This window comes from Castor canadensis, chromosome 18, assembly GCF_047511655.1.
Source record: "Castor canadensis chromosome 18, mCasCan1.hap1v2, whole genome shotgun sequence".
NCBI lineage: Eukaryota > Metazoa > Chordata > Mammalia > Rodentia > Castoridae > Castor > Castor canadensis.
In genome coordinates this window covers 3,874,888-3,893,978 of record NC_133403.1, presented here as the reverse complement: position 1 = coordinate 3,893,978, position 19,091 = coordinate 3,874,888, and the positions used below count along the sequence as shown (strand labels likewise).

The window sequence follows — 19,091 nt, the reverse complement described above, 5'->3', positions numbered from 1 at the left end:
CCAAAGCAATCCTCAGCAAAAAGAGCAGTGCTGGAGGTATCACAATACCTGACTTCAAACTGTACCACAGAGCCACAGGGACAAAACTATCATGGTACTGGCACAAAAGCAGACATGCAGACCAACGGAAGACCGAGAAATAAGCCCACAAAGAATGGAAGAAACTCTTTGCCAGTTATATAGCTGACAAGGTGCTACTAACTAGAATATACAAGGAGCTCAAAAAGCTAAACTTCAAAAAACCAACAACCCAATTAATAGAAGGCAAATGAACTGAACAGACAATTCACAGAAGTATAAAAGGCTAACAAATACATGACGCAATGTTTCACATCCCTGACCCTTAAGGAAATGCAAATCAAAAGGACGTTGAGATTTTATCTCAACCCATTCTAAATGGCTATCATCAAGAATTCAAACAGGGTCCCTTGCGCAGGGTCTTCTCACTCATTTCTCATGCTATGTACACAGCAACAGATCCCCCTACCCCCATCACAGGCTTGGAGCTGGTTCACTGCCCTGGCCTCTGGGCTCCCCCAGACTTGGTCCCTACTGAGGACCTTCAGGACACTAAGAGACACCTGGAGCTACTGGAAGAGCTGGAGAAAGTGTTTGCAAAACAGCACAATCTGGTGGGGAAGAAGAGAGCCCAACTGGCAGCCAGGATCCACCTTACAGACAACCAGGTGAGGATCTGTTTCCAAAACCACAGGGTCACGTATCAGAAACAGCAAGAGCCAAAACTGCCAGCCATACCTGCCATCGCTGCCTCTCTGGATGAGCCTGTCAACAGCATTGACAGCAACAGTGCCGGTCGGGGCGACAACTGAAGACTGGGACAGAGGCCCTACCCACGCCATCTGGGGCCTGGGAGTACCCACAGTACCTGCCTACCCCACATCTTACGAAGAGCCTCCTCAAGTTCAAAGGGCACCAGATGGATCTGAACTGTCAGGCAGGGACACCCTTTTATATATGGACCCCTGGGAGCAAGAATAATGAATGTAAGGACAGAGGCACAGGCAGGCATTCAGCTATGTCCTTGGCTGAGTCACAGAACACAGAAACCTTTCATCTGAATAACGGGCTTATTAACAATGCACACTCCCAGGGGTGACATGATGTTGGTGAAAAACCTGCAACATGGTAAGGATGTGTTAACTGTGAGGCCCTCACCTGAGGCAGTGGTACCAGCACCAGCCCTGCCTCCCTGGCTGGCTATGGAGAAGAGCCTCCTTGAAGCAGGATCTGGGCGCAGAAGACTCTTCCACACCACAGAAGGTGGAGCTAAAAGCCAAGAGGAGGGAAAGGTAGACTGCTTAGCCCGCTCCTCAAAGAATGCCCCCAAAGTTCTGGGTTTTTTTGAACGGTTACCACCTTCAGAAGGAGCAACATGCCACCCTGACCACCATCTTTTGCCCTCCAGTTACCTGTCTTTTCCCTCCCCATCTTTATATAGAGAAGAGAAATGTCCAAAAAAAACCTAAAAACAACAAGTGCTGGCGATGCTGGGAAGGAGGGGAGGTACCCTTGTACGATGATGGTGAGAATGTAAACTAGTGCAGTGGCTATGGAAAGCAGTATGGAGGCGCCTCAAAAAAAAAAAAAAAAAGAAGGACCATATGCTCCAGCAATACCAGTCTTGGGGATATAGCCAAAGGAATCTAAGTCAGGATACAAGAGACACCTGCACACCCATGTTTACTGCAGCACAAGAGCCACACTTTGGAATAAGCCTAGACACCCTTCAACCAACAAATGGATCAAGAAAATATGTGTGTGTGTGTGCGTGTGTGTGTGTGTGTGTGTGTACACACAATGAAATATTATTCAGCCATAAAAAATTAAATTATGGTGTTTGCAGGAAAATGGAAGAAACTGAAGATCATGTTAAGTAAGCAAGGTTCAGAAAGACAAAGGTCACATTTCCTCTTGTGCATAATTTAGGCTACATATGTATACAAATCTATTGACTACATATGCATGTACACATCTATATACACATACGTTATGCAAAAGCAGGACTGTAACTGATGAACTCTCTTGAGGGGACTTGGAGATGGGGAGAGAGAAAGAATGATGGGGGAACAATGTAGAAATACACTTTATCTATGTATGAAGGTAGCACAAGACAACTCACTGAAAGCTGATGAAATGGGGGTAGACAGGGAACAGAGTGGGTTAAATCTGATCAATGTACAATATATGCACGTGTGAAATGTCACAGGGTAACTCCTTTATAGAATCAATATATACTAATTTTTAAAAAGTAGGGCAAAGATACCAGAGAAGCCAACCTTTTTTTGTTTTGTTGTTTTGGGCAGTACTGGGGCTTGAACTCAGGGCCTCACACTTGCTAGGCAGATGCTCTACCACTTGAGCCACTCCATCAACCCAGAACAGCCAATACCTCAGGAAAATCATCCTCACTTCTGCTTAAAAATAAAAAATGTAATGATGGATATTTCCACATGCTTAAAATGGTCTTTGTAACATAAAGTATGAAATATGTGTATTACAGATGAGAAATATTAAAGAAAAAAAATCTTTGCCCATAGTTCTAATCTCATTATTCAGGACTTAAGAAATTTCTTTTATTCATTATTGTTATGTCCAAGTATTTACAGACCTTTACATGGACCATAATCTTGGTCTTTTTTTTTTTTTTTTTTTTGCCATCTCTGGTCACTCACCTAGAGTCAACAGCCTTCTTTTCCATTCTTGCCTTCACCCATTTGATGGAAATTCAACCAGTGGCTTGATATATACTTCTCACTGAGCAGATTAATGATGAATCAAAGGCTTTTGTTTTTTTAATCTTTCTCTTCTAGCTATAAGAAAATGGAGGATAAGAGAGAGGATTATCTGCCAATGCATGGGAGTCACTTTTTTTTTTTCCGGTACTGGGGCTTGAACTCAGGGCCTACACCTTGACCACAGCCCTTTTTTGTGATGCCTTTTTTTTTTTTTAAGACAGGGTCTCACAAAGTATTTGCCCAGGCTGGCTTCAAACCACGATCCTCCTGATCTCTGTTTCCTGAGTCGCTAGGATTATACGTGTGAGCACCTGACTGAGAATCACCCCCTTTTCCTCCTCAAACTAGCTGGGCATGGAGGCCTCTGACTTAAAACAGTCTTTTCAAACTGCATGATCAAAAAGTTACTTTGGTATTCGTGTGTGAATAAATGAATTTAAAAAAAAAAAAAAGTTATTTTGGGGCTGGTAGAGCGGCTCAGGTGGTACAGCCCCGGCCTAGCAATCATGAGGCCCTGAATTCAAGTCCCATACTACCACAAAAATAAAAATTAAAAGTTATTAAAACTGAGAGGAGAGAAAGTTACACTCAAAAGGTGTGACAGGTTCATTCTTTCAGGCCAGGTATTATTCCAACACTTTGAATTCCCCTTCCCAAGAACACTACAAAGTCCATGATTTCTTCATTTTTTTTTTAATTGATCATTTTTATAGCTGTGTTATCTATAAGAATCTTCAGGCAGTTTTTGATCAGTAGTAGAAATTACTGTGCGGAATTTTCATTTTCAGTCAGCAATCACTTCTACCAAAAGAACATTTTGAGCTAAATAAATAACAGTTTTTTACTTATTTCTTAGTAAAAAGAATGGAGTTGTGGGTTGAACTGGGTTCCCCAAAAAAAAGGTATGCTGATGTCCTAACTCCCCATACCTGTGAATGTGACCTCATTTGGAAATAGGGTCTTTACAGATGTAAGATATAAATTGAGGCCATACAGGAGTAGGGTGGGCCCTCAATAAACTATGACTGGTGTCCTTATAAAACGAGAAGAGAGCCAGGTGCACTGGCTCACACCTGTAATCCCAGCTAATCAGGGAGTGGCGAATGGGAGAATCAAAGTTCAAGGCCAGCCCAGGCAAAACAGTATCAAGACCCCAATCCCTCCCATCTTAACAAATAAGCCAGGAGCTGTGGAACACAACTGTGATCCCAGTTACAAGGGAGGAGAATGGAGGTCTGAGGCTGACCCCAGACAAATCTTCAAGATCTTAACTGAAAAATAAAGTACAGAAGGGCTGGTGAGCATGGTTCAAGGGAGAGAATGCCTGCCTAGCAAGTGCAAGGGTGAGTTCAAACCCCAGTACTGCCAAAAAAAAAAAAAAAAAAATTACAAGCATGCTGAAGATGTAGCTTAGTGGTAAAACACTTGCCTAGCATATGGAAGACCCTGGGTTCACTCAAAGGAAAGGAAGAGAAAAGGAAGAGGAAGAGAATGGGAACTGTGAATACAGGAAAATAGTAAAAAGAGACAAATTCCAAAACAGATCTGAAGTCTCTGAATTAGAAGTGGGTACAGTGGGCAAAGAATTATCAGATTAGGTTGGGGGTAGGGATTTCTAGGGAAAAGACGGAACTGATGCTTTTGTGAATATCCCAAGAAAGTTACTGGTGTATATGAGAAATGTTGAAGCATTTAGAAAAATTATTTGTGATCTGTGCATGGCATACCAGGCAAATAGGAAAATAAGACAATGGTAAAATTTGGAGGGAAATGATGGAATGCAATACTCAGTTCAACAGTTAATATTTGTTACATAATAGAAATAGTGATTATTACTTTAACACAAATTACTGCAAAACCTTACCTTGAAAAGATGAGCTAAGTACTTATAGCCCACGAATAAGTCAATACAAAGTGTAAAACTAATGGGGAAATAATACCATTAGAAAATTTACTTCCCGTTTATAAATAACATGAGGAGAAACATCTAGAAGAAGTGCATGGCACTTTCTTCCCTCCCCCAACCCTCTCTGGCGCTGGAATTGAACTCAGGACACCCTCCCCCCCAAGTCAGGCCAGCATTCTACTACTGAGCTACATCCCCTCAGTACAGGGCTATTTTCTATTATAAAATTTTAATATGAATTTGGAAAAAAAATCCTGACGTTCCTACAGTATTTTGCAATTTCTAATAACGACTGAAAAATGAATGACCCTACTATAACCAATAACGGGGAAATTTATACTGTAAGATCCAAAATTAAGTTTCAGTTATTACTTCTCATAGTTCATAAACTAAACTACATTGCATAAACTAAAATATATTATGGAGTAGGTACTCTGTGCCAGACCTACTATTAAAACACTTTTTGTTGTTGTTGGCGGTGCTGGGGAAGGAACTCACGGATTCACCCATGTCAGGCTAGTGCTCTATCACTGAGCTACAGCCCCAATGCAAATTACCTACATCATCGTCATCATTATAATTATTACTTTATTATTATTATTGGGGGATTGGAGTTGACTCAGGACTTCGCACTTGCAAAGCAGGCGTTCTGCCTTTTGAACCACCTCCAGTTCATTTTTCTCTGGTTATTTTGGAGTGGGAGCGGGGGAGTCTTGAGAACTAGTTGCCCAGACTGGCCTGGAACTGTGATCCTCCCGATCTCAGCCTCCCAAATAGAGAGTATTAGCTCAGCAGGTGACTGATGGGGTGAACGAAAAGAAACCCTGTTAGGATTGGACCCAGCCCCCACCCTTGCAGGCAGCTTACTGACACCCCACCCCACCCACTGGAAGGACCACATCTGGCCTCACGGAAATGACAAGCCACCAACTCGCCAGAAGGTCCGGAGCTGAGCAACTTATCTCCGTAATTACCAGGCATCACCTCTAGCTTCCCCTAGCGATGGCTGACTCCACTCAGCATTCTCCCACCCCGCGGGGTCTCCCCTCCAGACGGCTCTCTGTATCTACTGCAGGTCGGCTGGGGAACCCCCCCCCCTCCGCAGGGCTCCTTCCCCAACAATAAACCCTGAGCTGGCGTTTGAGCTGTCTCTCTGCCGCTTTCATGTCTAACAGCGATCGCCACCTTCAATTCATAGCTGGGATGCTCAAGGCCACCAGCTATCAAGTGATAGGGCCGGGACTGGTGCTCGAGTCTCCAACACCGCTCGGTCACCAATTATTTACTACGCGCGCGGCCGTGGGGAAGGCGCAAGGTCGGAATGTCACGTGACACACACCCACACCCCCGATCCTACGTGGGGGGCCCTGAGGCCGGTGCGCCCCAGCCCGCCGGAACACCGGCTCTAAACCTCCGATTCCGTCCCTGCAAGCGCTGCAGCCCATCCTGGATGTCCCAGAGCGCGGGAAAAATGCAACGTTGCAAACAAGCAGCAGAAACCACCCAAGCGTGCTGGTGGACCTGAGTTCAAACCCCAGTACCACAAAAAAGAAAAAAAAAAAAAAAAAAAACTACGCAAGCGCCGCGCTTCCACAGGAGGAAGCCCAGACTCCATCAGCAGAGTCCCAGGGCCCGACTCCGAGGCGCTTGCGCTCGCCGCCGGGCTCACCGTCCAAGTGGCCGGGCCACTCAATGGTTGGGGACGATAAGCCGAGCCTCGTACCTCAGGACGCCGAGTCACCAGGGAGAAGTCCCCGAGAGCGCCGGCGAACCCTTTGGACCTCCACAGGCCCGCGCGGCGAGAGCCCGCCTTTGCGCTTCGCGCGCTTCCGGACGCGGGCCCCGCCCCCGTCTCCACGGCAACGCGGCGCTCGCCAGACGCCCCGCCCCGGATGCTGGAGTTCGCGCAGCCTCAGTCGGGCAGGTGATGCGCCTCCCTCTGGCTGCAGGGGAGCGGGCGGCGGCGCGAGCTGCCCGGAGGGGCGCGGACTGACAGACGTGCCACTCAGTGGGCAGCCACTCCGCTGGCTCTCGGCTGGCTTGGCGGCTCGCTGCCCTCTGAGCCCGGGTTACACCTGAGGAGCAGGACCTGTTTGGAGGCGGATCTGCGCATCGCGCCTCCTGCAGCCCAGCGCTAGGGATGAGGTTGTGCCGCCTCCAGGCCCTGGGTTCTCCAAGGTTCCCCGCGAGTGCGAGTCAGAACCTGTGCAGCAGGCCAGGGAGGTTATATGTAGCAACCGGCCTGGAGGGGAGGGGACCCGCACCCCAAAATGAGAATATCTCAGGCTGATCTCTTCTTACAGCCCTTCCTTTAAAAATGCGATGAAAAAAGCTTCTGGGTTTTTTTGTTGTTGTTGTTGTTTGTTTTTTGCTTTAACTAGGGTCAGCCTTGTAATCTTTTAAAAAATGGACGGGTCAGTGTAAGTGAACTCTATATATGTATGTATACATATATATGCATTTTTTTTTTTTTGCAGTACTGGGATTTAAACTCGGGGCCTCATGCTTCATATGCAGGTGCTCTACCACTTGAGCCACACCCCCAGCCCTAAGAGAAATATTTTGATACACTTTTCCCCTGTGCTTTGTAAAACATTTTGTAAGCAGGTGAGACTTCTGGACAGCAAAAACTAGCACCATTTATTTAAATGCTTGAAAGGTTTTATATTAACATGAAGGGAAAAAAATAACTGTTGGGTGTCTGGGAGTTAGAAGCACAAGTAATTTGCATTTTTACTATTTTTATTCTCATTTTTTTTATCGTGTTGGGGGAATTGTGGCATTTACAAAAGTTCTTACAATGTATCAAATATAACATACTTGAATTCAACCCCTCCCCCATCATTCTCCTTTATCTCTCTCTCCATACTATTTTTACATACACTAAATATTTGTAATTAAAGTGTTTAAGAGAGTTCTACTTTAGCAGAAAATTAACCTTCGGGGGATGACTTATCTGAAGCTATGGCCAAGTAATTTTTAAATAATTTGGTGTTTGTAGTCAGGACTGTGACCAGTTCTTACTTACTGTAAAGATAGTCTTACTGTAAGTTCTTTATATAGATATGTAAGTTCAATATTCAGGATGACCAACCAGTAAGCATACTTTCTGGATAGATCTGATTTGCTGATTAGTTCTGTCATACATTTACCACCCTTAACTCTGACCCCCCCCCCCCCTCAGGAAGTAGGTTCATGGAGTGCCTCAAGTGGTAGAGCGCCTGCCTAGTAAGCATGAAGCCCTGAGTTCAAACCCCACTACTGCCATAAAGAGAAAGGAACTAAAGACACTTCATGTAAGTTATAATGAAAATAATTAGTTCTGTGATGAAACAGAAGTTAACAGTATATAATAATAATATAGGAAGTGTGAGGCCCTGAGTTCAAACCCCAGTGCTGCTGAAAAAGAAAAAAATTACAGCCATGATGTGTCAGAAGAGATCTTGGGCTCTGCAAATAATTTGCTGTATGGTTCTCAGTCTTTCTTGCCTTAACCTAAAGGATATGATGTGACAACCGCGAAACTTTTAAAATCCTGGTTTCTTGGAACTAAATATTATCCTTGAGATGAGAAAAACTAAGTTGGAACAAGCCCTTTTAGAGATGCAATCCCAACTTTGAGATTAGCCTGTTGAAGGTAACAACCTGGTAGGAAACTTTCACATGGGTTCATTTCTAGGTTTATAGTATTTTCATTTTCGTCTCTACTGTTCTTTGACTGCCCAACTTCCTGGAGTGAACCTGTGAGTTCCCTTATGCTAGACTTTGAACCAACACTCTGACCCTATGCCAAGTTCCTGCAAATATTCAAGACTAGAATAAATCACTTCTCTTATTCTCCCAAAGGGGTTTCCTGTATGACATTCCAAAATTATTAGTTGAATAAAAAAGAAAGCAACTTACTTATTTGGCAGTACTGGAGTTTGAACTCTGGGCTTTGCACTTGCTATGCAGGCGCTCTACCAAGCCTCCAGTTCAAAAGAACACTTTATAGTTACAAATTGCCATTCTGGCCAAGTAACATGCAATTGTTACAAAGAAACAAGAATTAGCAAGCATCTAACTTGTGCATAGCACAGGTGAAAGAACTTTGAGTGCCTTTCCTTAGTAAATTGTTACCTTTATTCCTAGGTAGTAATTGTGTTCTCCTTTTGCAAGGTCAAGCAAGAACTGAGAGTAAAAAGAGTGAAGGCCAAGATTCTTCAAGTCATGAAAGAGTAACTAGACGTTACTTAAGAAATTAGTTCCAGACCACAATTGTGATAGCTACAAGACCTTGAGCACTGATTCTATGTATGGTTTGCAGTGATTTTAAGATGTATTCTCAAATTCTTTGACATTTTGCTCACATAAAGGAGGTGTCTAAGTCTCTTTCCTTTGAATAGTCCAGCTTTTGTGAGTCCTTTCTAAAGAACATAATGTGACAAATGGCAGAACACTGAGTGACTTCAAGGCTAGGTTAGAAAAAGCCAATGCAAGGCTGAGTGTGTAGCTCAGTTGAGGCAACCCAGCCCTCTTTTTCTCTCTCTGGACACTGACCCTTGGAATCTGAAGCTCAGGCCATGTGTAAGTGTTCCAGCCAAAGTTCCAGTTGTCCCAGCTGACAGCCACCTTCCGCTACCAAACATGTAAGTGAGCCTGTAGGTGATCCTCGCTCCCAGCCTTTAAGCTGCCTAGGATGATGCTGAATGCAGCAGAGACCAGCTATCTTACAAATTTGGTAGCAAAATATGTACTGGTTTAAGTCTGAGTTTCGGGATGCCTTGTTAAACAGCAAGAGATAACCAGATCAGAATTGTTTATTTGTGTGTGTGTGTGTGTGTGGCAAGGATCCCTTTCTGACAAATGAGGCTGATGTCTACAGTGGTGAAATGCTGGAGTTCATATTTCACACGAAGTGACAGAGCCAGGACTTAATAGCTCCAAAAAGAGCCCTCCTCAGGCTGGGCCCTCAGTTCAATCCCAAGCACCACAAATAAAACAAAAACTCCATAATAGCAAGGGATTAGTCCTGTTTCTCCCAGTTTTAGGAAGAACTCAGATTCCAAAGAAAGCTTGCTTATTTTTGGTGTTTTGTTTTGTTTTTTTCCTGGTACTAGAGTTTGAACTCAGGGCCTATACCTTAAGCCACTCCACCAGCCTTTTTTGATAGGTTTTTCAAGATAGGGTCTCTCAGAAGCCAGCGAAGGCTGACTTCAAACCACAATCCTCCTGATCTCTGCCTCCTGAGTAGCCAGGATTACAGGCATGAGCCTCCATTGCCCGGCTGTTTTTGTTACTGCTGTTTCACCATGCTGGGGATCAAACTCAGGACCTCCAGCATCCTAGGCAAGTTGCTCTACCACCGAACTAAATATCCAGTCCAGGAAACTTGGTTTTTAAAATAATAAAAATGACCATGTGGGGCTGAGGGTGTGGATCAAGTGATAGGGCAAAGCACTGCCAGAAACAAACACACAAAAACCCTGGGATGGAGGGGGTCGGGTAGAGCTCAGTGGTACAGCCAATGCCTAATATTGGAGAGGCCCTGGGTTCCATCCCTAGCACTGAAACATTTTTTAAATTATTTTTCAAAAAAAGACCTGCAATCTTTGTGATAGTTGTAAAAGGCTTTTTATCCACCTTGTCATAATCTTGACAACTGCTCTGCGAGTGGATTATCACATTCCAGTTTTTCAGATAAGAAAACCAAGATAAGGAGTAATAAAATGCCTAACTCCTGTAGCCTTCTCTGCCTCTTGCCTGCACAAAGAAATTTACTCAGTATTACAGACAAAAAGAAAAAGATAGGGTCATGCCAGTTGCCCAGACAGGCCTTAAACTCCGAACCCTCACGTCACGAACTGGGATTACAGGCACAAACCAGCACGCCGGGTTTCGCGGCTCTTCAACAAAAGAATTACGTCTCAATCCCCCTACCCAACAAGTCATTTCACATCAACTCTGGGCTCACAGGTCACCTCCTCAGTGCAGTTCATTTGCGTTTGTGCTAAACGATTTACGGTCGCCATCTCATTCTCCCCCAGGGTAAGTTTGCACTTCCCCTTCCCGTGCAGGCTAAGGGAAGATTCAAGATGATGGACGAGAGAAAAACATTTCAATGAATTTGCCGGTCGCCTTTGTCAATGGCAACTGTGATAAGTTTGCTTGTTAATGCACCAACTCGTGCTCCTTCCAAATCCGTCTCATAGATTTAGAACCCATTTTAGAAAGAAGAGCTAAGTCAGAGCTTTACCCAAGATCACGCCACTAAGTAAAAACCAGAACTGAGCCGGGAGCCGATGGCTCACAACTGTAATTGTAGCTACTTGGGAGGCTGAGATCGGGTGGATTAAGGTTCAAGAACAGCCCAGAAGAAATAGTTCTGAACACCCCAGCTCCAAAATAACCAGAGCAAAATAGACAGGAGGTGTGGCCCAAGCAGTAGAGCATCTGCTTTGCAAGCGTGAAGCCATGAAGCTCAAACTCCAGTCCCACTCCACCCCACCCCACCCCACCCAAAAAAAAAAAAAAAAAAACAGCTGAGTTGCCTTAACTCAGTTCCCCACTGCGGAAGCCACATCAGTGGCCGCGCCTGCCCGACAGGCCAGGATGCAGAAGCAGACACACCTCGCCGCCGCCTTCCCGGCCCAGCAGCGTGGCGCCGGTCTCGGGCCCCAGACGCTCCGCCCCCTCATTGCGCGTGAGAACGCTACGCCCTCCCTGGGGCTGCCCACGGCGAACGCCTGAGCGCAGGGGCGCAACCTTCCACTCCCCTCACCGCGGCCTCCACCCTGACGCCGCCTCTGCTTCCAACCGCCGCCTCTCCGCCACCGAGTTCTCGCAGAGGCCAGCGCCTGAAGAGAGCGCGGCGCAATGTTTCTCTTTTTCACCCGGCACCGTCGCAGCCACCTCACATCCGGGCGCGCGGACGCGAAGGCGGTGCTGGGGCCCCGGTGCGTGGAGGGAGTTATTAAGGGGGAGGGGGCGGGAGAGGAGGGTGGAGGGCTGGGCCGCAGTTACGGCGGCTGGAGAGAGACAGCTCAAGTGGGTGGGGGGGTGGGGTGAGAGCGAAGGCCGCCGGGAGTTGCGCTGGGACCGGCGCGGACAGCGGGGAGGGAAACGGCGGCGGCCGTGGTGAAGGGCCGCCGAAGGGCGGCGGCGGCGGCACCGGCACCCAGTAAGGGTTCAGCGGCGGGGAGACAGAGAGAGAGAGAGAGAGAGGGGGAAAGAGAGAGCGCGAGAACGCGAGCGCGCCTCTCCGGGGTCGCGTGCGTAGCTCGGTGTGCCGGGACGTGCGCGTGCGCGCGCGCGGGGTGTGGGGGCGGGCTGGGGCTCGAGGCCCACGGGGCGGCCGGCGGTCAGCGGGCTGGCTGGCTGGCTGGCGGGCCGGCTGGCGGGGCCCGAGCCGCCGAGGCGGACGGCGGCGGGCCTGCGCCGGGGCTGGGGGATTTGGCCTCTCTGCTTGCTGGGGCCCGCCTCCCCTGTGTGAGTACCGTCCCCGCCCTTCCTCCAAAAAAGGCCGCTCGTCCTAGGGCCTGCGCGAGGGGCCGGGGGTTGGCCTGGGGAAGCTGAGTTTGGGAGGTGCAGCCAGCGTTCGCCCTGCTCTTGCCACGGACGCCCCTGACATGGCCACAGGTGCGGCCGCCTGGGCGAGGGGCGTTCGGGCCCGGTCCCCCCTCCCCCCGACCCTCAGGTAACAAGGGGCAGCTGACGCCGTCCATTGACAAGTGACAGGCTTCGTGGATTCGCAGCCCCAGCCAGTCTCCTACCCGCCCCGACTCCGGGAAACTTCCCACCACTGTTTGATCGGTCCCCGTGGGTGGCGATCACTCTTCTGATTTCTTTGAAGTCAATCTGCTTTAAAGGTTGTACCCTGAGTCTGGTCCCTTCCACTTCTGCTTTCCTTACCTTATGGATGCTTGAAATACTTTTCTAGGCGAGATAACAAAGTCCCGGTGATTCTGTTTCCAATTTGACAGTGTATTTTTGTTGTTAATATATATAAAGAAAACAGTTTCAGTTTTTTGAAGCAGTCAAGATTTCTGAAAATTTCCTGTTCTCTGTGATAGTTTTGTACTGCTTTATCTTCCAGGTGCAAAAAATTGTAGACCAAGAAGCCATGGATAGGAGAAGTGTGAATGAAACCGAAAATGGAGATGCATTCCTTGACCTGAAGAAGCTACCGACCTCCAAATCCCCCCATCGCTATACAAAAGTAGGTTTCGTTACTAATGAGGTAGTTTCTTTATGGGTAGGGAATTAGTAACATTGTGTTGGTATTTCTTTGGGATTATTTAAAGTGATAGTCTTGTTCTGACTCACTGTATGAACTAAGTAATAACTAAATTTCCTAAAGGTTTGCTTTGAACATTTTTCTGGAAGTGTGAATACGGAGTGTAAACTTGAGTTTGCTTCTAAGTAGCTTTTGGGTGAAGGGAATACTGTCTCAAACCTCTTATGAATTTGCGGATCAGTATATATTAGCGCCCCCCTTCTGGAATAGCCTTGTGATTTGTGTGCTGCTGACTTAGGTGCTGTAGGGTGAGGATTCCAGCTCTGGAATGTGTCAAAAATCTGTGCCTCTGGATTAATGTTTCCTTGAGGCCAGCCCCCTGTAGGAATGGTCTGGCCAGGATAACTGGACTTTTCTCTTTTTTTGATTTATCATGCATTATTAACACGAGATGATTTCATTGTGATAAATCCGTGTAACAGTACGTTGGTAGCTGGACTTTCTAGTTAAGTTTTTGTGCTTCCTGTTACAAACTGGACAAAGACTCACAAAAGTAATACTTCAGTCATATTTCTTTTTCCCAAAAACTAGTGATTTCAAACTGCTCACCTTGACATCCGCTCTAGGTGGGAGTGGCTCAGGTACCACCTCCTGGTCATGTGTGTGTTAAAGATCCTGCACCAGTGTCCGGTTGGCTACTGAATGTTTCTGAAGAGGCAGACAGGACTGCTGAGCTGTAAATTCTTTTCTGTCTTGCTGAAGGTTCTGGGCTTGAGTACACAAACCTATGCTGAGAGAAAGCAATTTGGAGTGTCTCTCACCGTGTTGTAGTTAGGCCCACAGCTACATTTCCTCAGTGTGCACCTTGACGTGGACTCTAGCATGGCTTACTGTTCCTGGCTTCCCTGGATGGGGACTAAAGCTGAGCCTTGTCTGTGTACTGCCCTTACTTTTGCCACTTGATAGTCATTGCCAGCATTTAAAAGAAAAAAACTGAAGCCCTGGAGGGGGAGGTTTTCAGGTATTAAAGGGTCCTTGGTTGATTGCTGTCTTAGCACAAGGTTTTGGCATGACAGAGTTGGAAAGCTTTTGGGTTCTGCATTCAGATTGTCTTCCTAAATGGAGATGCTCTCAAACCTGAGTGTGTGTGTAGTGCTTCACAATTTAACTTCATTGTCTAAAATGTTGACAGGTGAATTCTGAGTGGGGAAAAGCTTATCAAATGAAGGGAAATTGATTTCCGCCCCCAGTACTGGGGGTTTGAATTCGGGTCTGTGCTTACTAGTCAGGCGCACTACTGCTTGAGTCACGCCCCCACCCCTTTCTTCTTTATTCTTTGAATAGACTTTTATGCCCAGGCAGGCCAGGTGGCAATTCTGTTTATGCTTTCCCAGGTAGCTGGGATGACAGGCATACACTACCCCACCCAGCGTTTTACTGGTTCAGATTGGGATCTCCTGAACTTTTTGCCCAGGCTATCTTTGAACCTTGAACGTCCTGATCTCCGCCTCCAAAGTAGCTATAATTCCAGGTGTGAGCCACTGTGCCAAGCCTTATTTTTATTTTTTAACAGCCTATATTAATTGTACAAGTAAGGGTTTCATTATATTTTCATATATGCATAGTACTGTGGAAAACTGACCAGACTGCTTGTGATTCCAAATAGCCTACCACTTTTTCTTTTTTTTTTTTTTTTTTTTGCATTACTGGGTTTGAACTCAAGGCCTACACCTTCGGCCACTCCACCAGTCCTTTTTTTTCTGGTGGGTTTTTTTGAGATAGGTTCTCTTGAATTATTTGACCAGGCTGGCTTCAAACCATGATTCTCCTGATCTCTTGCCTCCTGAGTAGCTAAGATTTCAGGCATGAGCCATCAGCGCTCTGCCTCCTAGCACTTTTTGAATTACAGTTCTAACTTGTAGTCTGTTTGGAGAGTCCCAACAGAAAGGCTTTTGAATCACTTTCACACACGATCAAATGCTGGCATGTCTGTTTCATCTTCATATGTTTCCATTTTTATGCTTAAGTCATTCTTAGGGAGCTATTGTTGGCCTCTCTTATAATAGGACTAGTATTTGTGTATAGGAAAGATTAAGAGGAGGCTGAGGCAGGAGGATCCTGAGTTCAAGGCCAGCCTGGGCTGCATAGCTTTAGTATTGTCCTTTTCTGTTGTTTTGTTTTTTTGTGTTTGTTTTTTTGACTCAGGGTGTGGGTATGTAGCCTAGGCTGGCCTTAAACTAGCAATCCTCCTGCCTCAGCCTCTCCAGTGCTGGGATGACAGACGTACTCCACCATGCCTGGCTAGTATTATCCATTTTTGTCAATCCAGTCTCAATTCTATCACACTTAAACCTGCTTTAAAGAACTCATTAAGAGACTAGACATGGCGGGGCACATGTAATTCCAGGTACTTGAAAGGATAACAGTTCTAGGCCAGCCCAAGCAAAAAAGTTAGCAAGATTCCCTATCATAACCAATAAGCCAAGCATGGTAGTACACATCTGTAATTCGAACTACAGGGGAGGCATAGGTAGGAGGATTGCAGTCTGAGAACAGCCCTGGGCAAAAATGGAAGACTCTATCCAGAATATAAAGGAAAAAGGAGCTTGGGGTGTGGCTCAAGCCTGCCTAGCAAGCAGGTGGCCCTGAGTTCAAGCTATAGTACAACAAAAAAAATACTGGTTAAGAAAACTATAGTTTTTGTTTTTGGTGTTACTAGGGTTTGAACTCAGGGCTTCCCACTTGCTAGGTGGGTGCTCTTCCACGAGCCACACCTCCAGCCCAGTGGAGCTTAGATGTAACAGTCTTCCCAGCCTAATTTAGCTGGCAATAGGCTTAACTTTCTACTCCATTCAAGAGGCTTTTGCTCATGGCAATTTTAGGATAATGTTTAGACAGTGTTAGGGTAGTACTTTCTTGTTTCTCAGCACTCCACTAATTTTAGATGGATTTTGAGCTCTAAACCCATCTGTGTTTGAAGAGTTTGAAATGCTCCTACATTCTGAGCCCTACAATAAATGTTCTGTTCTACAACTAGAAAAATACTTGAGCCATCCTACTGCCTCATGGATGTACTGAGGTCAAATTATTGGAACAAATAAAGCATTTACTAATGTTTCTGCCACTTCAAGTTCATGTGTTAGAAGTTCAGAAACAGTACAGGGAATCTATTCTCGTCAGGGATTTTTATAGTTGGTATGTTCTTTGGAAACTCTTGTAAGTGTGGGATGTTTACTTACAAGGTCAGAAAGACACCTTGGCCAGACGAGAGGCCACTTACCCTTTGACCCTTCCTAGTTCAGGGACAATGTTAAAAGTTGATTGCTGAGAATTCAGAGGTGATTTTTGTTTCCATGAAGGTGGAAGGGTGCAGTTGTTTGGTCAGGTGCTTTCTAGGGTAAGCATTACAGCACTTTCCCATGTTAGGACATCCTCAGTCTAGCTTGTTTACCATGTTAATGTGCCTGGGACTCGCACAGGCCTTGCTTAAAGAATGAATTTTTAGGTCAGGGGTAGGCCTGAAGACAGGGCTTTTTAAGCAGCTCCCAGCCCGTGCTGCTAGTCCACTGCCCATACTTTGAGTCCCTTGAGAGTTTAATCAGTGGTACTGGTGTGATCAGGCAACTGAGATCTGTAGTTACTCCCTGGGGTTCAGATGGTGTCTGTTGTGCTTCTAAGAGTACCTCAGGAACTCAAGTTAGACTCACACCCACATCAACTCTTCAGTGACAGTTCAAATGAAAGTTATTAAGTGGGTTCATCACCATTAATTTATGAACTCAGGTCTGTTTTGGTAGGCCAGGTTCTGAAGACCAAGAGCCAAGTCTTGGAGATTTTTAAAATGTGACTGGATAATGCTAAACATCTTTTGGAGGTTGTAGAGTGAGTCTCACCTGAAAGCCATACATGAAAAGTGGTTTGCCCAGAGTCTCTCAAAACGTGACTCCTAAACAGCATTAGTATCACCTGCTAGCTTGTTAGGACTACAGAGCTCAGGTTCCTTCTCAGTGGTATTGAGTCGGAAGCTCTGGAGGCCAGAGCCCAGCTATGGTGTGTTAAACAATCCTTCAGGGGATTCTGACTCTGGTTCCAGCTTGACATTAATTTGGGAACTAGAGGAGGCAGTGGTGCTTATAAATGGAAAGTTCTGGGGAACTTGTTCACCTTTTTCTTACCTTCACCAGAGGCCCTTACTTTCTGTTGTGTTAGTCATGTCATCTTTTGCCTGAAATGCTTCAGACTGTCCCATAATTCAGAACCATGTTTTATTTCCTTTAAGTGAACAAACTAATCTTAGATAACTACACATACTTTGTGATGTTCCTCTCTTGCCCCTGTTTTTTGCGACCTTATTAAATGCTGTCCCCTGCCAGTTGGGCAGGGAATAAAAGCAGAGAGCACTCAGAGAACATTATCTGCTGACCACTGTTGAGCATGTATGTTAAATCACCTAGCTGAAAAGCAATTGTTGGGTTATCAGAGTTTAACTTCATGTGGGCTCGGCTTAACCTTGACAACTTATGAATTGGCCCCCTTAGTCCTCATCGTATGAAAGGCTCTTTTAAGGAGTCACCCTAATTTGTGACTGCCATGCCAGTTGGTCATAGTAGTAGTTACAGCCATATTTTGTCTGTGCTTCAAAGTTGTTAAAAAATATATATATAACCAAGCCGGGAACAGGTGGCTCACGCCTATAAACCTAGCTACTTTGGGAGGATCATGGTTCAAGACTGGCCCAGGAGACCACTGTCTCCAAAATAACCAGAGCAAAATGAACTGGAGGTGTGGCTCAAGTGGTAGAGCACCTGTTTCGTAAATGTGAAGTCCCAAGATCAAACCCCAGTACCACAAAAATAAAAAAAAAAAAAGACTTGAAGTTAAACCTCTGAGAAAAGAGTAAGATTAAATTCCAGGTAGAAATCAGAAACCAGATGGTCCATTTTTCCTATGCAAACATCTTGTTTGGTAACTTTGTATCTTCCATAAACTGAGTTGAGTAGTAACTCCTAACAGGTGGCATTTTAGTGACATACTTAGACATCTTTAGCTAGTATAAAAATAAGGATGCCTATTTATTTTGGGGAAGAAAGAATTATGGTATGAAAAAATCATTGTATAATCTTAACTATGTCAGCTGTCCAGAAAACCAAGCTGACTGAAAGTGCTTACGCTGGCTGGCAAATACATAGATGCTGTCTTCTGACTGCTCTTTTCCTGCCTGTTTCAATTCTAGCTCATTTTGAAAAACTGGGGCTCAGGACCCTCACCCCCATGGGTATCCTCTCACATGCTCACCATGGTGGGACTTTTGACTAGGTCAGGACCTAGTCATTGCACAGTTGGATCTTTTAGCATAGAAACTTGTGGGAGGGACCTTTCATTAAGGAAAGGACGCTTTGAGAGGTTTGGGGGCAACCTGCCCAAGGAGGTGGGAGCTTGGCTCAGGGTTCCCACTGGTTCAGGTGGACAGGGCAAGCCCAGTGCTAAGTGGCAGAGCTGTGGGAATGGATGGTGCCCCTTCCCTTATTGTCGTAAGGAACCTTACAGAAGAGAAGATAGAGGGCTCCTGAACCCCACTTCTGGATTAAGACCTCTGTTTTGCCTCTTACCTGTGCAGTGTTCAGATATATACTTAGCTTCTCTCAATCTCATCCTTTCCCTGTAAAGTGGAGGTGGAATATTCCTATCTTTTAAGATTTTTATGGGGCGTAAATGAGAAAGTGCAAGTCAAGTGGTTAGAAAAGTCTGCACACAGCAAATGCTGAGATGTATTAGAAGTGGTGGGGGCACAAAAAGATAAACTTTAATACCAACTCTAGGTCAACATGCTTACTTTTGTAGTGTCATGACTGACAGTCTCTTTTTTGTGTGTGTGTGTGTGTGTTTGGGTAGGCGGGGGTTGGGATAGAACCCAGAACCTCATGTGTGCTAGGAAACACTCTCCACTGATTTACACCCCCACCTCCAGCTCCATTTTGTTTTATTATTTAACTTTGAAATTTTTAGCAAGGATTTATTTTAGTATAACAGGATAAAGTATAGACAAAGGGTGGGAGAGAAACACTTATTTCCCAGGAAATGGGAAGAAAGACTTTTTTGGGTGGTACTGGGGTTTGAACTCAGGGCCTCAAGCTTGCTGGGCAGGCACTCTGTTACTTGAGCCACTCCTCCTGCCCCTAATCTCCATTTTGGGATTAGGAGGTGTGGCTCAAGT

At 45.6% G+C, this 19,091-nt stretch overlaps 2 protein-coding genes across 19 annotated transcripts in view; one reads left to right on the top strand and one right to left on the bottom strand.

Annotated features, from left to right (window-relative positions):
• Sfi1 (SFI1 centrin binding protein) overlaps positions 1–6,539 on the bottom strand; it is a 75,395-nt gene extending 68,856 nt beyond the window's left edge. For all 13 annotated transcript variants that reach the window (XR_012443589.1, XR_012443590.1, XM_074061399.1 and 10 more), the window contains exons 1-2: positions 6,386–6,539; positions 2,694–2,831 (exon numbers count right to left, since the gene is read on the bottom strand). Coding sequence is in view for 11 of the 13 variants with exons in the window: in XM_074061399.1 (XP_073917500.1) it covers positions 2,694–2,719 (26 nt within the window). In the remaining 2 variants the exon portion in view is untranslated. The remainder of the gene's footprint in view (positions 1–2,693; positions 2,832–6,385) is intronic.
• Positions 6,540–11,578: 5,039 nt separating this feature from the next.
• The window catches only part of Eif4enif1 (eukaryotic translation initiation factor 4E nuclear import factor 1), a 46,516-nt gene continuing 39,003 nt past the window's right edge, over positions 11,579–19,091 (top strand). For 2 of the 6 annotated variants that reach the window (XM_074061416.1, XM_074061411.1), the window contains exons 1-2: positions 12,002–12,129; positions 12,737–12,859. In XM_074061416.1, the coding sequence (XP_073917517.1) occupies positions 12,764–12,859 (96 nt within the window). In that variant the 5' untranslated portion in view covers positions 12,002–12,129; positions 12,737–12,763. Of the gene's footprint in view, positions 11,598–11,698; positions 11,822–12,001; positions 12,130–12,170; positions 12,280–12,328; positions 12,510–12,736; positions 12,860–19,091 lie in introns of those variants that run through there. The other 4 variants (XM_074061415.1, XM_074061412.1, XM_074061413.1 and 1 more) reach the window with 4 other exon arrangements.